The following is a 19,039-nucleotide window of genomic DNA, read 5'->3' as shown; positions in this document are numbered from 1 at the left end:
CTCAACAAGATGATGACCATTCTGATGATGGTATGTTGAAAGAGCCCACAAAAAGCGTGAAACCACTCCTGAAAACAATACTATCCAATTGAAGATCATCTTGGTGATGTTGCTGATGTTCCATCTTCAATAGGAGAGTAATTCCAAAATTTACTGTTAATCCAATAAATTCCAAGAAATTATACAACAATGATGGCCAATTCACCCAGTGATGATGATGGTGTATCAGCATGTTGCTGTTGTTGTTCTTGATGTGTTGTGCGTAATAAATTTTGATTTATTTCATCAAAATAAAATTTAAAAACGCTTCTCTCAGTGCTTAATAATAAAGCAACCTCTTCAATTGAAGAAGATGACCATCTTGTGGATGAAAAACCTCTCTAACAAGAAGAGATGAAGAGGAAACCTCGCTGATGATCCTGAGGGTACTTCCAACTTGACAAATACAATAATAGTAATATTTTTGCCATCTCTCCAATCCAATAATCATGTTGAATCAACTCCATACATTCTTGCTGTTGCTTTATATTCAATATAGATGATATACTTGATGATGTTGATGCAGGTGAGTTGTTATTGTATTTTTTTAAGATTCCTTAAATGAACCTTAATACAATACTGACTCCAACTGACAAGAATAAGTGCTTCCGCTCCTACAAAGAATATTCAATATTACCCACTTTATATTTAATAAATTATACAATATCTTGATAATTATATGAACAATATATGATTTTTATTGTCGGAATCATCACTAAATCATGCTACCCATCCAGAAATATCAAAGGGTACATTTCAATATCACTCTATTGTATGAAAGTGTATAAAACTCACCCAAACCCCACCAACCCAAACCCTCGGTGATAATTCAATAATTACTTAGTGAAATCCAAAAGTTGAAACACCAATCGATAGCAAATCATCTCTAGTATGACATATATTTTTTATTGATCAATTTCTGATCATTCTTTTACCTTTCCCTAGGAATAGTAAAATCGCAATATATTGAGTGAGGAATTGCTGATTATCTCAATAATTATATAAGAAACTATACACAATCTATAGCCCACTGGATAGCTGAGATTGTAACCTATTTAATGATGTATATCATTGATTATGTATTTCAGTAATAATGAAGATCCAATAGTACGAAACGATAACCAAACCCAATACTAAAAGCGGGGAAATTTCCGCGGGAAAATTTTATTGAAAAATGACCTCTAATCAGAGGCTATTTTCTCGAAAACTACTTAAAGACAAGACTAGATATTAATATGGTAGATAGAAATAGATGTGTAGAAGGCATAGCTAAAAAATTTTAGGTCGAAAGGCAGGATTTTTGGACAAAATCGTCCGGCGCCAGGTTAACCAAACCCAACCTACATATGGTATCAATTTAAGTCTATTAGAGTTGAATTCAGTATGATAATAATAACAATCTGTCAAATTGTCACATTTCAACATATAAAATATACTCCATCTCATTCATTTTACAAAATATCATACAAGTATCAATATGAATACACTCCTCTTGGTGAGGAGAACAATCTGTGAAAGTTTCATATTGATGGCTCAAAAACTTCAAGTCAACTAAGGAAACATCTAAGGTAATCAATAGGGAAGAATCTTAATTCCAAAATTAAATTTTACCATCATATCTAAATCATTGAATAATGAATTATTGATACAGGAATCATATGTTCAATTGTTATATATAAATACTACCTATTTAGATGATATAATGATGACTCTTCATAGTAACATGTATGTGAAAACATATATTGACACTTTTCATCTTGTTATATTTATAGAGATGGTATCCAACAGAGTCATCTCACAATATTAAATATTGAAACTAGTTCTACATGATATATGTGATGTATAGAAGTATATTTGATGATTTCAATCCAGTATGAAATACTATAGTGGAATTGACACTGTCTAGTCACACTTACATGAATAATAGACCATAGTTTACATTCCATATCAGTCATTTCAGCGAGTTATTGGTCAGTTTCACCACCATTATGTTTCTCACATACTCTAGTGCATTTTATATTTCAAGAGTGATTTCTGTGGAATTTATTATCCAAATACCATATATATATATATAGTAATATCAATAGTCGTTATATACTCAATTCAAGAGTTAATTTTATTTCTTCTTTTTTTCATATAGATTATTGAATATGGAACACGTCTACCCTATTTCCAGACTATAAAAGTCCAGATCTCAAATATGGCAAAATGGCGAGAGGGCAAGTTTTTCTGACACATTCCAAACTTTATTGATTATCTCAATAAATATAGGAAGGTACACCTTCCTGTTTGCAACACATGTAGATCAGACTATTATATATCACAATGGTAAGTTAAAAGATGTTTATTTAACACCTTTTCAAACTTAGACCATGTGCTTAGTTATTACCAACGTTCAGCAATTTGTGGATTGTTGATAGCTGCAAAAATATCGTTAATTCTTGCATCGGTTTGCTCGTTAACCCTTGAATAAATCCATGGAGTGAGTTTCAAATCTTGAATGCTCTCCTTTAATTGTTCGAATTCTTTCAAAACCTGTCTCAATTCATCCTTTGATCTACACATGTACTCTTTACAGAGAATCTTTTGAAAAACTAATCTCGCATCATTATTATATTTTTCAATATAAAATTCCATTGCTTCCAAACACTTATCAGAATACCCAAGAGCAACCATTCCATTCGAAGCATAACAAAGAGAGTCAATGATGGCGTTTGGATCCAAAACTGCTTCAAATCTTTCAACAGAAGAATAGGCATTGACTGCCAATTCATACATACCACAAGCATAATAGCAACCTCCCTTACTCATATACAAATAAGGCTCATTAGGTGATCTTGAATATAATTCAACTTGTCTGACATAATCGACCCCCTTTGCACCGTAAATGTGTCGCAAATCTATTGAAACTCCAGATTCAGCAGCTCTTGCATACACGTTGGCCAATAATAAACAAATTGGTGTGAATTTGAGATCGTTAATTCTTTCAACCTGTTTTTCTGGTTCTTCAATTTCGTGTGAAAAATTAGTCTTTGCAAGAGTAGGAAGTGGCAACTTTGGAATATTTTCAAGATAGGCCAATGCCTTCTCCAAATGATGAATAGCATCTGAGTAATTATTGCGAACAATATTAAGGTCTGACTCTGAACTAGTGAGATTGTTTAAACAAGATGCCTTCAAATAGTGAATATAAATATTCTTTGGATCAGTTTTGATACATTCATCCAAAATATCAATACTTTGCTTTCTATCTCCATCAAAATAAGCAGCAGCCGACACAGCTTTGATAAAATTTCCAAGATGAATTGGAATATTTGTTTCAATATCTTCGAACCAATCAAACTCGTGCTCTGTGAATGTCTTTCCCAAGTAAGAATAAGCATTATCATCAGCATTATAATGGAAAGCTGGTTCATTTTCAATTGGATTTGCAGTAGTATAAGCCAATTTGGCTGATTCATAATCTGAAAAGACACACTCGACATAAGCTCTAAACTCATCGGTCCAATCTGGAAAATCCTTCAATCGATTAAACAAGAATAATGTTGCAGCAATTAGATTTTCCTTTGTGATTGGTCTCACCATATCTCTAATGTTTAGTTTTGGAATGAAAGCTGCATAAGAAAGGGCTGTATTATAAGAAGCATACAAGAAGAGTGTATCGTCAATAGGTGTATCAGGAGGATGAACAACATCAGAAATGGATTCCATGATATTTTCCTCATGGAATTGAGTTCTGATTGTTTCAACTGGGAACCATTCTTGATTTACAATCTTTAACATTAACAACTCAACCTTCTTCATCAAGACATATGACTTCATTCCAACATTTGATTTGAAGAATCTAACTTGCATGTTAACTGGAGCACTACCTGTCGGAAAGGTTTTGTAACAAAAATTTACAATATCACAAACTTGAACAAATAAGTGGTTCGTTTCTAATTGAACAGGAGTAGGATGATTTCTACGATATTCAATAATATTCTCAGTTAATCTCTGAAATTTGTCCTCAAGTAGTTGATAATTTTTGATCAATTCATTCTGTTCTTGTTCGGAATAAACTACAGTCTCTGCTTCTTGTTTGGCCTTTTTCAAATCAAAGAACATTTTACTACTTGTTGCATGATAATTTCTTCTAGCAATTTCAATTATTGAAAATGATGGATGATGTTTTCCAATATTGATCAATGGTAATGTATTAAAAGTACCACCAACAAGAATAGAACCATTCTTGAGAGAGGATCCTCGAGAAGCGGTAATAATTGATGATGAAATAACCTTGTTAGCAAGTGTTTTCATTTTTTTTCGAGTTGGAAATTAGAACGAACTTGCGCTAATTGATTAGATATTGTAACTAGAGTCATACCACCAAACTTTCACATCATCAAAGGCACAATTATTTGAAAGCCGAGACTCTGTAGTACAATTCATCTGTTTCTGAGAAAGAACCTGTCGCTGATCCAAGTGTTTGCTCTGTTTATGAAAGGAGAACCAAAATCTGTTGAAATTGAGGAATTGGAAGTTTCAATTTATTTTTTTATTGTGGTGGCAAGTGAATAGATTCACCATTTTGAAGATTGGCTTTGGATTTCTTTTTCTTTTTCTTTACCTAATGAACTCCAGATCGGCACATCTACTTGGTCATCACAAAAACAGTATCTCAAATTCAAAATGTGTCTCCTTCGGTGTGTACTCCCGGAGTAATTCTACTCCAAATTCCAAAAAATTATACATGTTGTTGTTCTTGATGTTTTGCGTATTTAGGGCTACTCACCAGTGCTTAATAACAAAGCAGCCTCCTCCAATGAAGAGAGGTGTTTCATCAACAAGAAGAGAAGAAGAGGAATACTTGCAGATGATCCTGATTGTGCGCCCCAACTTGACAAATCAAATACAGTGGCCTTTACTTCAGCTTCTTGTTTTAACTCTTCAGCAACTTGCTTCTTTGTGTTTCAACAACTACCGAAATTTTCCATTTGGTTTCTTAATAGTTCGAACAGGTCATGTTACTTGTGCAGTTCCTAGATTTACGTAAACCATTTTAACAATTATGGACCTTATTAGAGCCTGATCAAATAAATAAGTGTTCGACAACGTTCGTGTGGCTTAATCACAAATCCTATTACCATTACAATTCTGGTCCACCGCCCAACCAACACTCCAAAATGTAGAGGAAGACCAAAAACAGTGAGACCATAAGATACTGCCACTATCTTATTATAATACCACCCTCGCTTCCTGGTCCTCTTGGAGCAGTAATGACTCAAACTTTGAGCACCACAATATAAAAAAATGAAAGAAAAGAAACAAGTCACACCCGTTCAAACAAAAATTGAGCGAGAGATTGAGGAAAACCCAAAGAATGGTAGTTCCTTGTCCACTCTACAAATGTGGATCACCAAGGAAGAACATGGCCTTTTTAGTAACGAAGACAAGAGAAAGATTGCATTCTTTGGTTCGATTAAAATGTGGCTAATTTTAATAATTTCAATAATTGTATTGTTGACTGTTTTAATGCTTTCAGCAATATGGTTGAGCAGTTTTATGCCATCAGTGGTTTCTTATAGTTCAGAATTGAGAGATTATGAGTTTAATAATATTATTTCATTTGTAGCACAGTTGATTAGAGAAGTGTCAATGTCAAGCGACAATGCCAAACATTTAATGCTGAAATCACTTGATTTTTCGGATAGAGATCAGATAGAAGTGATGATTTATCAGTTTTATAAGCAACAAAAGAGTTACATGAAAGGAGTTGTTGTCACTTGCAATATTGGTGACAATGAAGGAAGGTAAATACTTTACAAAAGTTTTAAGCTTTACAATATTTCTTTAATTTCTTAAAGACAATATGGAGTTATGGACTGGGGAGGCAAGCAAGCCTTATTCAACATCACCACAAAGGATCAACAACTTTATTATTGTAATAACTTTGATGAACTTGACTATTGCAATAGAAGTTCTATTCCTGACATTCAATTAGGATTTTTTGACTTGACAGTTATGATTACTACAGGAAATACTCATCCCAACAAAGCAACCATGTCTCTAAGTTTCATAGATGCATCACAACCACAGTATACTTTCATTACCATGTATAATTCAATGCCATTAACTCAACCAGATGCAAAAGGAAACAAATTTAAGTATTATCTGGCAATTGACATGTCTGCTGAAACTATTTCTCAATATTTGGCGAATGCAACTTCTAAAATAACTGGTTCTAAAAGTTTTATTATTGAAATGGCAACTCAATATATGATTGCAAGTAAGTTGTACAATGATTAAGGTAAATAGTTTACAATATTGAAGATGACAATTCTAATGCAAGAGTTGCAGTTGTTAATTCAGATGGATCTGTCACAAGACAGACCTTTCTCAAGATTGATAATGATGAAAGAGTTTCTGCTATTGCTCGCCTATTAGAAGAACACTATGGAACTAGTTTGAATATTAAATGCAATACCAAGTATTTAATTACATCAGAAACTGATTACATTTCAATTTACAGATTATGTACAGATACTGATGTTGATTGGTAAGTAACCTAAACGAGTTAGATATAATAATTGTTCAAAATAGGTTGTTTGTGTTAGCAGTTCCTCAATGGAATTACATTAGGTCAATTGTTATTGCTGTAATTTGTGCTATTGTTGGTGCCACATTCATTGTCACAACAGGTGTAGCCATTTCCATCTTCATTTCAGTCAGATTAGTGAAACCATTTTACAATTTGATTGATTTATTCGAAAGTGTTTCTCACATGGATTTGGATAATTTAGAAATTCATGATTCCAAGTTTACAGAAGTGAAACAGTTACAAAATCATTTCAAAACCATGACAGACAGAATCAAACTTTACAGAGCTTTCATTCCATCACATTTACTTTCTCAATTAGATCAAGGAGGATCTAACAATGAAAACAATGGAGGCCAAGATTCAAAGAAGAAGGGTGCTTCAATGGATTCCTATCATAAATCCTCAAAAGCATCCGCTTGGAGTAGAAGTCATACCTCTAGTTCACATCGAAGATATTCGAATGATTTGGACATTTTCTCACTTCACTTGGATAGAAAGAAATTATCCATTGTTGCAATTCATATTGAAGGATTGAATAGATTATTCTCTGAAATATCAGCAGGTGATTGTGTTGACCTGTTGAAAGATTTCTTTGATCATGTGGGATTAGTTTGTCGAACAAGTAATGGATATTTGGGAAATTTTGAAAATGATTTAATTTCAATTTCATTCAATGCAAGTTCAAACCAGTCAAAACATTCAGAAAAAGCAGCTGCAACATGTGTTCAATTAATGGAAAAACTAAATACAACCAAATCAAAGAAATGGCCAAATCAAATTTTGAAAAAGAAACCTCATTTGATTGAAATTGTAAAATTTAGATTTGCAATTTGTGTTCAAGAATCATTATGTGGAAATTTAGGATCGAATGATTTTAAGAACTTCACAGTTATTTCAAGTGCTAGATTCAATTTGGAGTCCATGTTGAATATTGCATCAAAAATGAATTTGAATATTGTTTTATCTGATAGAGTATTTTCAAGTTTAGAGAAACATTATCAAATGAGATATGTTTATACGACAGAATTGATCCTAGATACATACTTTTCATCACCATTTATTCAACACAAAGATAATGAAAAAGCACCAATAGAACCAACACACATTTATGAATTGGGTGAAAGTTTACATGTTGGCATGGATGGTAAGTAATAATTTTGAAAATATTTAAAATATTTAACTATTCTTTTTTAACAGAATGGATGTATGAGTTAAAAGAAAAGGAAAAGAAAGCCAAATGGACCAAATACAATCAAGCTTGCATACTCTTCTTCTCAAATCAATTCGACGAAGCAAAAGAACTCTTCAAAGAATATCATGAACTCAACAATGATGTGGCAGCTGAATTACTAATGCACAAATGTTCCAAAATTAATGATTGATCTCATCAACGCTTATAGATTTCCAAGTCCTTAATTTTTTGAAAATTGGAATGGACTACTGTGCAATTAAAATTGGTGCATAAAAGTTTCACATCTCCTATGAAACCCAATTGTAATGTATATTAGTGAATTTTCATTTGAAATTTTCATCATGTAAAATCACAGTAAATCATCACTATGGTTTTAATCGATATCGTGATGTACTATTAATCACAAAATTCATCCTTCAATATTGTAATAATTCCTTTCAGTTTGTCTATGTTCTTTTTCCATTCACTATTATGTTTTCTAGTATACTGTTCGAGAGTTTCGTTGAATTTTGAAGATTGATCAGTGATAGTGTTTTTGAAAATTGAAATGTTGTTAAGGTATTTCTTAATTACCCTCAATCTCTTCTCAAATAATTCAATAGTATCATGGAAGGGACTCTCTGTTCTCATTTTGTAAATTTCATTATGTAAATAAAAGGTAGATTCATAACTGACAGAAAAGGAAAGTACCTTGGAATAGATGGTTGAATCCTGACAAATGCAGGTCAACTGCTTTTTGAAAGTGTTCTGATTTCCAACATTATTCATCAAATGTTCAAAAATTCTAACGTTCTGAATTGCATGTAAGAGTATATTTGATTGGAGAAGTATAGACTCCATTAATATTAGCCTATTACACAGAAACTCTTTTGAGAATAATGTGAAGTAAAACTTATCAAATAATTCTACCAAGAAATTATCATCTTTCACCTGTAACGCCTTTGTACATACAGTACTTGTCAAACTCTGAAGAATATCAATAACATCCTCATTTCTTAAACTGGCTTTCAAATTCCAACATGCTAATATTAGGTCAATAACTTGTTGGGTATATTTCTCTACTTCTAATTGGAACAATTCAATCTTATCAAAGTAGATTGACAGTATTTCAGATATTGTACTGGAAATTACACTAGATGGCTGAGATGGGAGCTTGGAAACCGTTTCAATAAGCCTTTCAAGCTCTTTAAACTGACCATGTACTATAAATGATTCAATTATGCAATATTTAAATCTTTTGCAATCGCCAGAGAAAGTATTGGTAAACAGTAAATTATTCAAGTAACATGACCTATTCGAACTATTAAGAATCCACCTGGAAAATATCTTATCAAATAGATCACTCGAGCACACAACCTTAATAGTCGCTAGAACTATACTTAATGATTGCATTTGAGAGGAGGACAGTGAATTTTCAACTATGAAATCTTTACTAAATATCATAGTAAAGACATTACCTATTATTTCAGCTTTCTTTTTCCAAGTTTTATCTCGTTTCTTCTTTGTCGCTCGAATAATATTAGAATAGATTTGCTTTGAGATTAAGAAAATACACATTTTTTGAATAATAACCATTGAATATTTCGGATTCTGAGTCAATGAAGGGTATTGAATCAATAACTGATCCAATTTATGTAACTGTTCCTTCCAATTCTCACAATCATGATCCTTACACATCAATTCTCCAAGAATACCATTATATCCACTAAAATATAAAATTGAATTTGATGAAGAGCATTTCACATTAAAGAACGTTTCTAATATGCATTCAGGACTATTAAATCTTGAAAACACAGCAATTATTAATTTTTTGGTAGAAAGTTCATCTCCAGTTTTACATTCCCTAATTAATGAAAGAACTTGATCAGCGAGAATAAACTCTTTTTTAAATTCCTTTTTGTAATGATATTCGAATGAATAGAGAATTCTTTTCCAAATTATTAGAAACTGCCTATTACAATGAATATTAATAAAATTATTGTAAAATAAATCTCTATGTACTAATAGGTAATCTTTTAATTCTTCAAAGAGATTATAAATAGTGTTGGAAACAACTTTTCTCTGAATCATTTCCATTAGTTTCGTTTCATCTTGATCACAAATATCCGAACAGTAGAACTCTTCTGAAATAATAAATTCAAGTATTTTGAAAGTTATTTCTGGCGGAAGTTGAAGTAACGAAGATGAAGCATTATTGCGTAATGACATTTTTTTAAAATTAATTTCTACAAATAATATTATTGTATGGTGATGGTGGGTGAATGATAGGATGAACACCAACTTGAATTTATGTCCATCATGAAAAGTAAATTACAATTTAATGATGATAATCCACTAATAAAAATTACTACTATTACTACTATTTAGATCTTGTTGAGATGATGATATGAAAGTTTGGTGGTTTCATCATGAAAAACCCCTCCGAAAATCAACAAAGGATCATTGTTTAATTTTTTTATTGTGTTTTATTTCTTGTAGGCACTAATTGAAGAACGGAACATTTCAATTTAAAAATAACTTGAAAAAAATAGCAACACAACTTGTTCAATCTTTCTGTTGTGTTTTCCGTTTTTCTATTGCTGTTATCTTTCACTATGAATTTTTCTTTTGGTGGTGGAGCAAGTGGAAAGAAAGTTTCCATGGGAGGATCAAAGAATTTATCCCGAGAGGAAATATTGGAAAATGCTAGAAGAGAAAGAGAGAGGAATCGGCAATCAAAGCTTGAAGAACAATCAGGAGCCTTGTTGGTGAGGGTTGCTAGAAAGTTTTTGAATAGTAGAAAGGAGAAAAATAGACAACGGTTAGCCTTTGATGAATTGGTACAACAATATATGAAATCAGGATTGGATTTGTCGAAATTTATACAACTACTGAACAAACTCTTGTATTTTTATAATCCTAAACGAGATGAAAAGGATTTCAACAGATTGTTGATTATTTTGAATTTTCTGATAAGAACAATAAGAAATAGTTCCGCCATCATTTCTGAAGATGCTGCTCATTTCAAATATTCTAAATTAGCTCGATTAGTATTGGACTTTATTAGTAGAACAAACGACAATGAGTTGGATCTCTCATCAAACAAGAGATTAATTCTTGCGACACAATCACTAACTTGCCTTCTTGATAGGAAGTATTTCACTAATGACTTGAGTTTTGCCAAGTTTTTAGGAAAGATTATTTGTACAAAGGACTGTAACATCATCTCAATTATTCATCAATTTGTGACACATCACCAAGAAAAATCAAAGAATTATGCTGCTAGCATATTGGGATTGACATTGTCAGGTTGTGTATTTGATCCACAGCTGTCACTGTCTTTTTTGTTGGAGCTCTTTTCTCTTCCATTCATTTTTACACACTTTTCTACAAGTTCTCTTCTTCAGATTGATATTGATACATTGTTTTCCAAATTGAATCCTCAAGATGTCATTGAAAAATTCAAATCAGAAGAGAAGGAAAGTAAGAGAAGACTCTATTTTTGTGGAAATTTAATAGAGCTTGTACATGGATTCATGAAAGAGAACAAGATCTCCCCTCAAAGCATTGTTAATTATCTTCGTATTGTAGCTACCATTTTGCCTCAAGTGAACTTTGATTTGATTTCCATAAATGAATCAGTGGTATCTGAAGAAAGTGATGAACAATTTTCAACACTTTCCGATATCAGGCAGCAAGTCGAACTCTTAATGAAAGGTGTTCACCTCAAACGTATCATTGATGCTATTTTGTCAGTGGATGAAAATAAGGAAAGTCTTGTAGACTTTTCAAACATTTTTCTTTTCCTAATGCATGATGAAAGCAAACATACAAGTACCATATTGAATATTATTTCCTATTGTTCTGATGATTTTAAATTAGTCAAATTAATGTGGAGTGCTATCAAGAATGACCTGTTGGAAAATATTGAAATTCTAGCTCTATTTTGTAAAGTATATGACAATATTCTTGCCTTTATGGATGATGAAAGCTTCAAGACAAAACCATTTTCATTGGAGGAAAATGTTCAAATATCAGCACTTCTCATTCCCTTATGTTTTGAGTTGGTGTGGAATAATTCGAAACTCACACTCAAAGCCGGCCTCTGTGATTTACTCACCAAATTACACAACAGAGATGTTAGGCTAAACTTTTGTCCAAAGAATCATTTCACTATAACTGAGGCATCTAATCTTGATATTGAAAAGATTTCCGAGTTTATATTTAGAGGTGATGAAATGGTTGATGATGACTCTCCAATGGTTACAGGGGAATATATTCCTCTCAGATTACAACGAATTCAAGCCTTAAGAGAAGCCATGTCCAGAAAAACATCATCATTCAAAGAGGCTCAGGCATTTAACAAGACGAAAGAGCTTATCGAGAAATTACCCTTCTTAGTACCTTTAGAAATAAGATTAAAGATATTCAAGGAAGTTATTGCAATGGATAGAGACTATTGTTATGATTTACAGCATTTCATAGAACCTATTGGAATAAGAAGGGAACAAATATTTGAGGATTCTTATGCCAAATTGAACAACCTTTCCCCTCTTCAATTGAAAGGAAGAGTAAGAGTGCAATTTATTGATCAACATAACACTGTAGAGGATGGTATTGGCCTTGGCCCATTGAGAGAATACTTGTTCGAATTGAGCAAACTTGCATTCAGCAATAGCTATGGACTTTTCAAAGCAACCGATGATGGTCGTTTATATCCAAATCCTAATTCCTCAATAATTTATCCAGATGGTCTTGATTTGAGATTTTATAACTTTTTGGGGAAGATATTAGGCAAGGCAATTTATGATGCCATTGTTATTGACTTACCATTTGCCAAATTTTTCGTTTCAAAATTAATGAAGGGTAACAACAATGATTTAATTAATGATTTGGCTACATTTGACAAGGAATTACATCGTAACTTGCTCTTTTTGAAAAATAATAATAATGCAGGAGATTTGGGATTGAATTTTACTATTGTGGATGGAGATGAATTATCTGGCAGAATTGCAAGACAATTGATACCAAATGGTGAAAATATTGCAGTGACTGACAGCAACAAACTCTCCTTTATTTTCAGAGTTGCTAATTATAAGCTCAACCACCAAATTAAGAGTCAATCAGATGCATTCATGAAGGGATTGAATGAAATTGTACCTTCATCATGGATTTCTCTTTTTGATGAAAATGAATTTATTGATATTATCTGTGGAAGTGATAGTCCAATCGATATTGATGACCTATATGCCAATACAGAGTATGGAAGTGGTTACAGTCAAGAACATCCAACCATTCAAATGTTTTGGGATGTTGTCTTTAATGATTTGACCTCTTCACAACACGTCTTGTTACTCAAATTCATTAGTTCAATTTCAAGACCACCACTGCTCGGATTTAAAGATATGCACCCAAAGATTTGTATTCAAAGAGTGACTGACACCTCTCGTTTACCAACTTCCAGTACTTGCTACTCTCTTTTGAAACTTCCAAGCTATAGAGATAGAGAAACCTTGAAGGAAAAATTGATTCAAGCCATTGAACAAGGTACTCAATCATTTGGTCTCACATAATATAATTTTTGTAACATTTCTAAAATCAAAAATAAATTAAACCATTGTAAGAAATTAAACCAAAAAAAATACCAGAACGTTCATTCAATGAATCAATCAAACCCCAACATTGCTTGCATCCCTCTCACCGATTTCAATTCATTTCCTTCTTCTCACAATGAAAGTTTCAAACTATTACAATTGAAAATGAAGGAAAAAAGTTTTCATATGAAGTTTGAATATCGGAATTTGATGAAGTCTGATTATGTGAATGATTATTATACGAATAATATTTGTTGGAGTGGAGGAAATATACTTGCTGTAGCAACGGAGGATAAGGCAGTTAATTTGTGGAATGCTAATTTGGGGAGTGTTTGTGAATTGAAACAAGAAAGTGATATCACTACGAGCGTTTCCTGGAACAAGGATGGATCCATTTTGGCCATAGGTTTCAATTCTGGACAAATTCACCTTTGGGACATTGAGAGGACTATTAAAATTGGACAAATTAGTGGACACAGGGACAGAGTGCCAGTTATATCTTGGAATCCAGTTCAAAAGCACTTGATTTCATCAGGATCGGATAATTTTGGAAATATTATGACTCATGATATTCGTTCTGGAGAAGTAATTAGTTCAGTTGCAGGTAACTGTGCAAAAATCTGCGGCTTAGAATGGTCTCCAAATGGACAACAATTGGCTAGCTCAGGTTCAGATAACGAAATCCAAATATGGAAAGTCAATGTTGAACAACCTGAATTCAGACTTCAAAAGCATAACAGCACTGTTAAGGCATTATCTTGGTCTCATAATTATCAATCACCCAAGCTAGCAAGTGGTGGTGGAGTCGGTGATGGAAAGATTTGCATTTGGGAAACCGAAACTGGCAAATTAATAAGGAAAATTAAACACCTCAATTCACGAGTATTTGGATTGGTATGGTCTAAGGTATATTCAAACTTGCTAATTGGTTCGGCAATGTCAAAAAACAATGCAGCAGAAAATAATGCTATTAGAGTATTTGACATTACAAAAGAGGAAGGTGAAGAATTGTTGGTCAGTGATGAAATTACAGATAATAGAATTTTGAATATTGTAGAATCACCAAGAGGAGGATTTGTTGCTGGAGCATATGACAACACTCTTTCGTTTTGGAAAGTTACAAAGGATGGTCTAACACAACAATCATCTATTAAGCATAATAGCTGCTAATACAATGAATAAATGACTAGCTAAACACTCATTCACATCTTCAATCAGTGATTCATCACGTTTGGTATTTTTCACGTTTCATTCGACCTCTAATATGTTCAAAAGCTCTCAAACACCAAAAAAAAAGTCCAGTATGCAAATTACACAATCTCAACAGGATTCATTTCAACCATCTCTTGAACAACAAGTTGATTCTTTGAAAAAGGAAGTTTCCTTTCTATACAGCGTGATTAGAGGTGAAGTTTTGGTTTCGTTTGATGTGGTTATCAATTCTTTCGCCAACAAGTATTGTTCCATGATTATTAGCATGGGAGATTTATCAGATAGTTCAAAATGGGTCTTTACCTTCTACTTGTTTGGAAAAGATTCTGATAAAAAACCTGGAGTTGTTGGTGTTTATGGAAATATAAACGGAAAATTGATTGCCTTGACCAATGACAGTGAACCTTTGAGATTAAATGAGAAACATCACATAGAATGGAGATATAATAAGCACCATGGATCCATTCTTACTGTCAATGGTAATGTTGTTGGTTCTGTTAAGGCATATCAAGGAAATTTGGAATATTCAAGATCTGACAAGATTTCTATTGGAAAGATCATTTATAATGGAGGAGGAAGACAACATTCTCAATTGGATGGATTGGTTTCCAATCTTTCTGTGATTGCAAATGGTAAAATTCATGACTAATCAAAATAAACTTTTATTTCAGCTAATGAACTGCTACAATGACGTATATCGCGTGTATTAGTGCCCCTATGTAAACCGTTAGAATGAGGAGAATAATGTTAATCAAGAGGTGGAAACTGCAGCCAGTCTATAGTTATTGTTTAGTTTCGAATAGAATCAATTTAAACACTTACCTTGATGGCAACAGGTACAGGTGGTAGAAGGATTGCCAAAATGATCAAAATTAAATTGGAGAGAACCATCTTCAACTTCTCAGTAGATTAATTGTTTTGGTTTTTTTGTAATGATAATTGATTCGGTTAGCAAGAAACGAATTGTATTTATTAAAGTTTGATGCTTCTAATAAAGAAAAGGAAGATAAATCAAAGGTGTTAAAAAGTAGTTTATTCATTTTGAGTTGTTACCATAAATAGATAATTTACCAATCTACCACTTTGTAATCTTTGTACAATTTACCATAATCCAAAGATCCTGAAAGGATTGGGTATAAAATTCTGTAGGCAGCATCTTCACAATTTAGTACAGGATCTTTGAATGTTTTGATTGCTGATGAAACCCATCCAGTATCAACACTATTCATCAAAATACCACTCTTGGCAAATTGATTAGCACCAGATCTGGTAAGCATGTTCAATGATGCTTTGGAAGTGTTGGTATGGATGTGATTGTCTGTCTTTCCAGTTGTGTTGAATTGACCTTCGTGAGAACTCACATTAATAATGAAAGAATAGCCCAATGCAAGAGAATCATTTGGATTACTATCGCCATCAGCCTTATCATAGTCAGGTGTCATGACTCCCTGCAAATTTGAAACAATAAGAGTTGGAGCAACATTGTTAATCATTTGAGCCTCTACCAATTCAATAGTCGAAGTATCAGTCAACGATTGATTCCAACTGTTGAGCTTTCTCTTATCAATAAACTCTCCAAACTTATCCTTCTCACTAGTTGGTATGTAAGATAAATCCTCAGGAAGACTTGTCTCTTTGGTGCATCGAATGGTTTGTTCAATCAAATTATTGCTGAGTACTTGCAATTCCTTGACATCCTTATTTTCAGTTGGAAGGGAAAGAGGAAGAGGACTATCACAATTTTTCAATTCAATTTCAATAAGAGGTTGATAATAAGTGACTGGTCTTCGGACGGTTTGAGCTGCATTGTTAATAATGATATCGATATGCTTGAATTTCTTCTTGATAAATTCAATAAATTCCATCACTGATTTACCATCTTTCAAATTTAATGGATAAACAAGTAATCTATCTTTCCAGTCATTAAAATCCTTCTCTAACTTGAACTTGTCAAAGGCATTGTGTGCAAATCTGGAAGTAGCAGCAACAGTACATTTCATTCTAAGCAATAACAAGGCAGTTTCATAACCAATCTTGGCTCTAGCACCTGTTACTATGGCTACCTTATCATTCAAATCTCTACGGAGTGACTTGGCTCTCTCATTGAATTTGTGACATTCCGAACAAAAATCTGTATTTTCACACTTCTTCTTCTTTGTAATATGAGAATACTTTCCACAAATATAGCACTTGTAATACTTGTACTTTTTCATCAAGTGACTATCTAAATAGCCCTCGGTAATGTAAATAGATTGGTTCTTTTGCAACAATTCTGAAATGTCTTTACAAAAATAGTGAACATCATGCTTTTCAATGTGTGTTGCAATTGATTCAATCAATTCCTCATCTCCGTCTACGTTATCCTCTACTTTAACCTTTTTTAAATCATTAATATATCTACCATCTGAATAATATTCCCACAAGCTAGAAAGAACGGTTCTGATTGGATGATTGCAAAACTTGTCAATCAACCAATAGTCTACACTTCTTAAAATGACAGTGTAATAATTGTCTTCATCAATATCTCTATTTCCATAATTTTGTTCTTCGTCTCCGTTGCCATAAATGTGAACAAACATATAAGGTGCTAAATGAGAATATTCATCCCAATTAGAATATCCTGAATAATAAGGATCATCTTCAATAACTTGTGGATCATCATTAAAGTAATGTTCACCAAAGAATTTTCTCAACCAAGTCACAAAAGGTTGAATGTGCAAACGGTGTTGGAGTGGGTGATGAAAGTCAACACTGAAAGTTCCAAAGCCTCTTCTGCTATACTTGATAGCTCTATCATAATAGAGAATAGTTGAAATATGTTCTCTTCCAATAAAATTCATATTGTACTGCAAAGCACGTAACCCTTCCAATATAGTATAGACCTTTTCACCATCAAATGAAAATCTACATGCGTCAATATCGAAAAAACACATAAGCTCTTCAATAGAGGCAACTCTTCTCAAAACAAATTGAACGCCCAACTTATTATCTGGTGTGCTTGAGTCTGGATACTTGTTTTGGAATTTTGTTCGTTCTCCACTAATCTTAGGCATAATGTTGAGTGTACCATTAGTTTTCAACACTCTATACTCGATAGATTCTTCTTTCAATTTCTTTTCAATGATAGCAAGAACCTTCTTGAAAGCAATATCCACACTCTTGTCATCTTCTCCATTATTGATACAGAAAATATCAATATCACATGAACTACACCCAGTAATGCAATGAAGCACAAAACCACCTGCAATAATGAATTTGATATTGGAAGACTTGTTGAATTCAAAGATGATGTTCGAAATTGTTGCAGCCAAAGTGTTTTTCTTGAGCAATTTGTTAATTCTAGTCTTGAATTCATTGAGAGTATTAGCTTCAAATCCTTTCTTTGCTTTGGCAACTTTTGCTTCTTCTTCGTCGTCACTATCCCCTTCTTCATCATCTTGTTCTTCATCTTCGTCATCATTCATATCTTCATCGTCAAATCTTTTCCTTGCTTTTTTAGAAAGTTTTCGTTTCTTCTTTTTTGGAGCTTCTTCCTCTTCATCACTATCCTTATCCTCCTTTTCCTCATCTTCTTTCTCATTATCTTCATCATCTTCATTCAATTTCATATTACGAGAGGCTGGAATATCACATAGCATGGACTTAATAAAATCCTCTCTATTAATTTCTTCATCACCAGCATCCAGAGAAGGTACTTGAATTCTATCAGTATAGGCCTCCTTGTACATTAAATTCTTATCCACAAAGTATTGGTCATATGTCAACATTTCACCATTATTAGAATTGTACAACTCCAATAGACGTGAAAGTCTACTCTCCTTTTTTACTCTTCCATTCAAAAATCCCAATCTTAGCCGATCTAAATTCAATTCCATCTCGGCATCAAAAATTGAATATAAAAGCTTGTTGGTGAGTGCTAAATTTTGTACTTCCTCCTTCCCACTACAATAGTAAAATATTTGTTTGATCAATTCATTCGGCAATTGACCAATCAAACCAGTGCCATCATCCTCACCTCCACGTGCAACAGAGACAGTGGAAAGATTATCGGCCATTTTTTTTTTCGATTCTAAACGCACAGCTCCCATATTTCACTAACAAACCAGAAATTGTAAACGAGTTTATTGAATGTTCTGAGAACATTGTTTGTTCCAAAGATTACAAATATCAACTACAGCTCAATTATTTTTTAATTTGATGAATTGGCGAGAATATGAATTTACGGATAATTTGTAATTTGGAGAAGATCACCACAACAGAAAAAATATTTCATCATCTTTGGTCAGCAACTTTCAACATCGGAATTTGAATAATTTTGTTGTTAGTTTGTGCACTGTTTTTTCAAACAGCATATTATTGGCACGCAGTGTAATACACTTCTGCATCATCTTATTCCAATTTATCATCATTATTATTATTATCAATATTATTAAATATATATAT

General features: G+C 32.8%; 6 protein-coding genes across 6 annotated transcripts; 4 read left to right on the top strand and 2 right to left on the bottom strand.

Moving 5' to 3' along the window:
* Nucleotides 1–2,268: 2,268 nt before the first annotated feature.
* NAEGRDRAFT_80226 (uncharacterized protein) lies at nucleotides 2,269–4,338 on the bottom strand (the record flags this gene model as incomplete). Its single annotated transcript, XM_002675705.1, has 1 exon — nucleotides 2,269–4,338. The coding sequence occupies one exon, from the start codon at nucleotides 4,336–4,338 to the stop codon at nucleotides 2,425–2,427; it is 1,914 nt and encodes a 637-aa protein (XP_002675751.1). The 3' UTR covers nucleotides 2,269–2,424.
* A 993-nt stretch (nucleotides 4,339–5,331) lies between these two features.
* On the top strand, nucleotides 5,332–8,001 carry NAEGRDRAFT_69157 (uncharacterized protein; the record flags this gene model as incomplete). The annotated part of the gene is made up of 5 exons (XM_002675788.1): nucleotides 5,332–5,831; nucleotides 5,886–6,307; nucleotides 6,337–6,577; nucleotides 6,622–7,763; nucleotides 7,817–8,001. The coding sequence occupies 5 exons, from the start codon at nucleotides 5,332–5,334 to the stop codon at nucleotides 7,999–8,001; spliced, it is 2,490 nt and encodes an 829-aa protein (XP_002675834.1).
* A 4,108-nt stretch (nucleotides 8,002–12,109) lies between these two features.
* NAEGRDRAFT_83207 (uncharacterized protein) lies at nucleotides 12,110–13,432 on the top strand (the record flags this gene model as incomplete). The annotated part of the gene is made up of 1 exon (XM_002675787.1): nucleotides 12,110–13,432. One exon carries the CDS (start codon nucleotides 12,110–12,112, stop codon nucleotides 13,361–13,363), a length of 1,254 nt encoding a protein of 417 aa, XP_002675833.1. The 3' UTR covers nucleotides 13,364–13,432.
* A 162-nt stretch (nucleotides 13,433–13,594) lies between these two features.
* Nucleotides 13,595–14,554, top strand: NAEGRDRAFT_69155 (uncharacterized protein; the record flags this gene model as incomplete). The annotated part of the gene is made up of 1 exon (XM_002675786.1): nucleotides 13,595–14,554. The coding sequence occupies one exon, from the start codon at nucleotides 13,595–13,597 to the stop codon at nucleotides 14,552–14,554; it is 960 nt and encodes a 319-aa protein (XP_002675832.1).
* A 133-nt stretch (nucleotides 14,555–14,687) lies between these two features.
* On the top strand, nucleotides 14,688–15,245 carry NAEGRDRAFT_50129 (uncharacterized protein; the record flags this gene model as incomplete). Its single annotated transcript, XM_002675785.1, has 1 exon — nucleotides 14,688–15,245. One exon carries the CDS (start codon nucleotides 14,688–14,690, stop codon nucleotides 15,243–15,245), a length of 558 nt encoding a protein of 185 aa, XP_002675831.1.
* Nucleotides 15,246–15,615: 370 nt separating this feature from the next.
* On the bottom strand, nucleotides 15,616–18,651 carry NAEGRDRAFT_58420 (uncharacterized protein; the record flags this gene model as incomplete). The annotated part of the gene is made up of 1 exon (XM_002675704.1): nucleotides 15,616–18,651. One exon carries the CDS (start codon nucleotides 18,649–18,651, stop codon nucleotides 15,664–15,666), a length of 2,988 nt encoding a protein of 995 aa, XP_002675750.1. The 3' UTR covers nucleotides 15,616–15,663.
* Nucleotides 18,652–19,039: the final 388 nt, after the last annotated feature.

Source organism: Naegleria gruberi, assembly GCF_000004985.1.
Source record: "Naegleria gruberi genomic scaffold NAEGRscaffold_32, whole genome shotgun sequence".
Taxonomy (NCBI): Eukaryota; Heterolobosea; class Eutetramitea; order Acrasida; family Naegleriidae; genus Naegleria; species Naegleria gruberi.
Note: the sequence above shows the minus strand (reverse complement) of the source record. Positions and strands in the feature narration are given on the sequence as shown.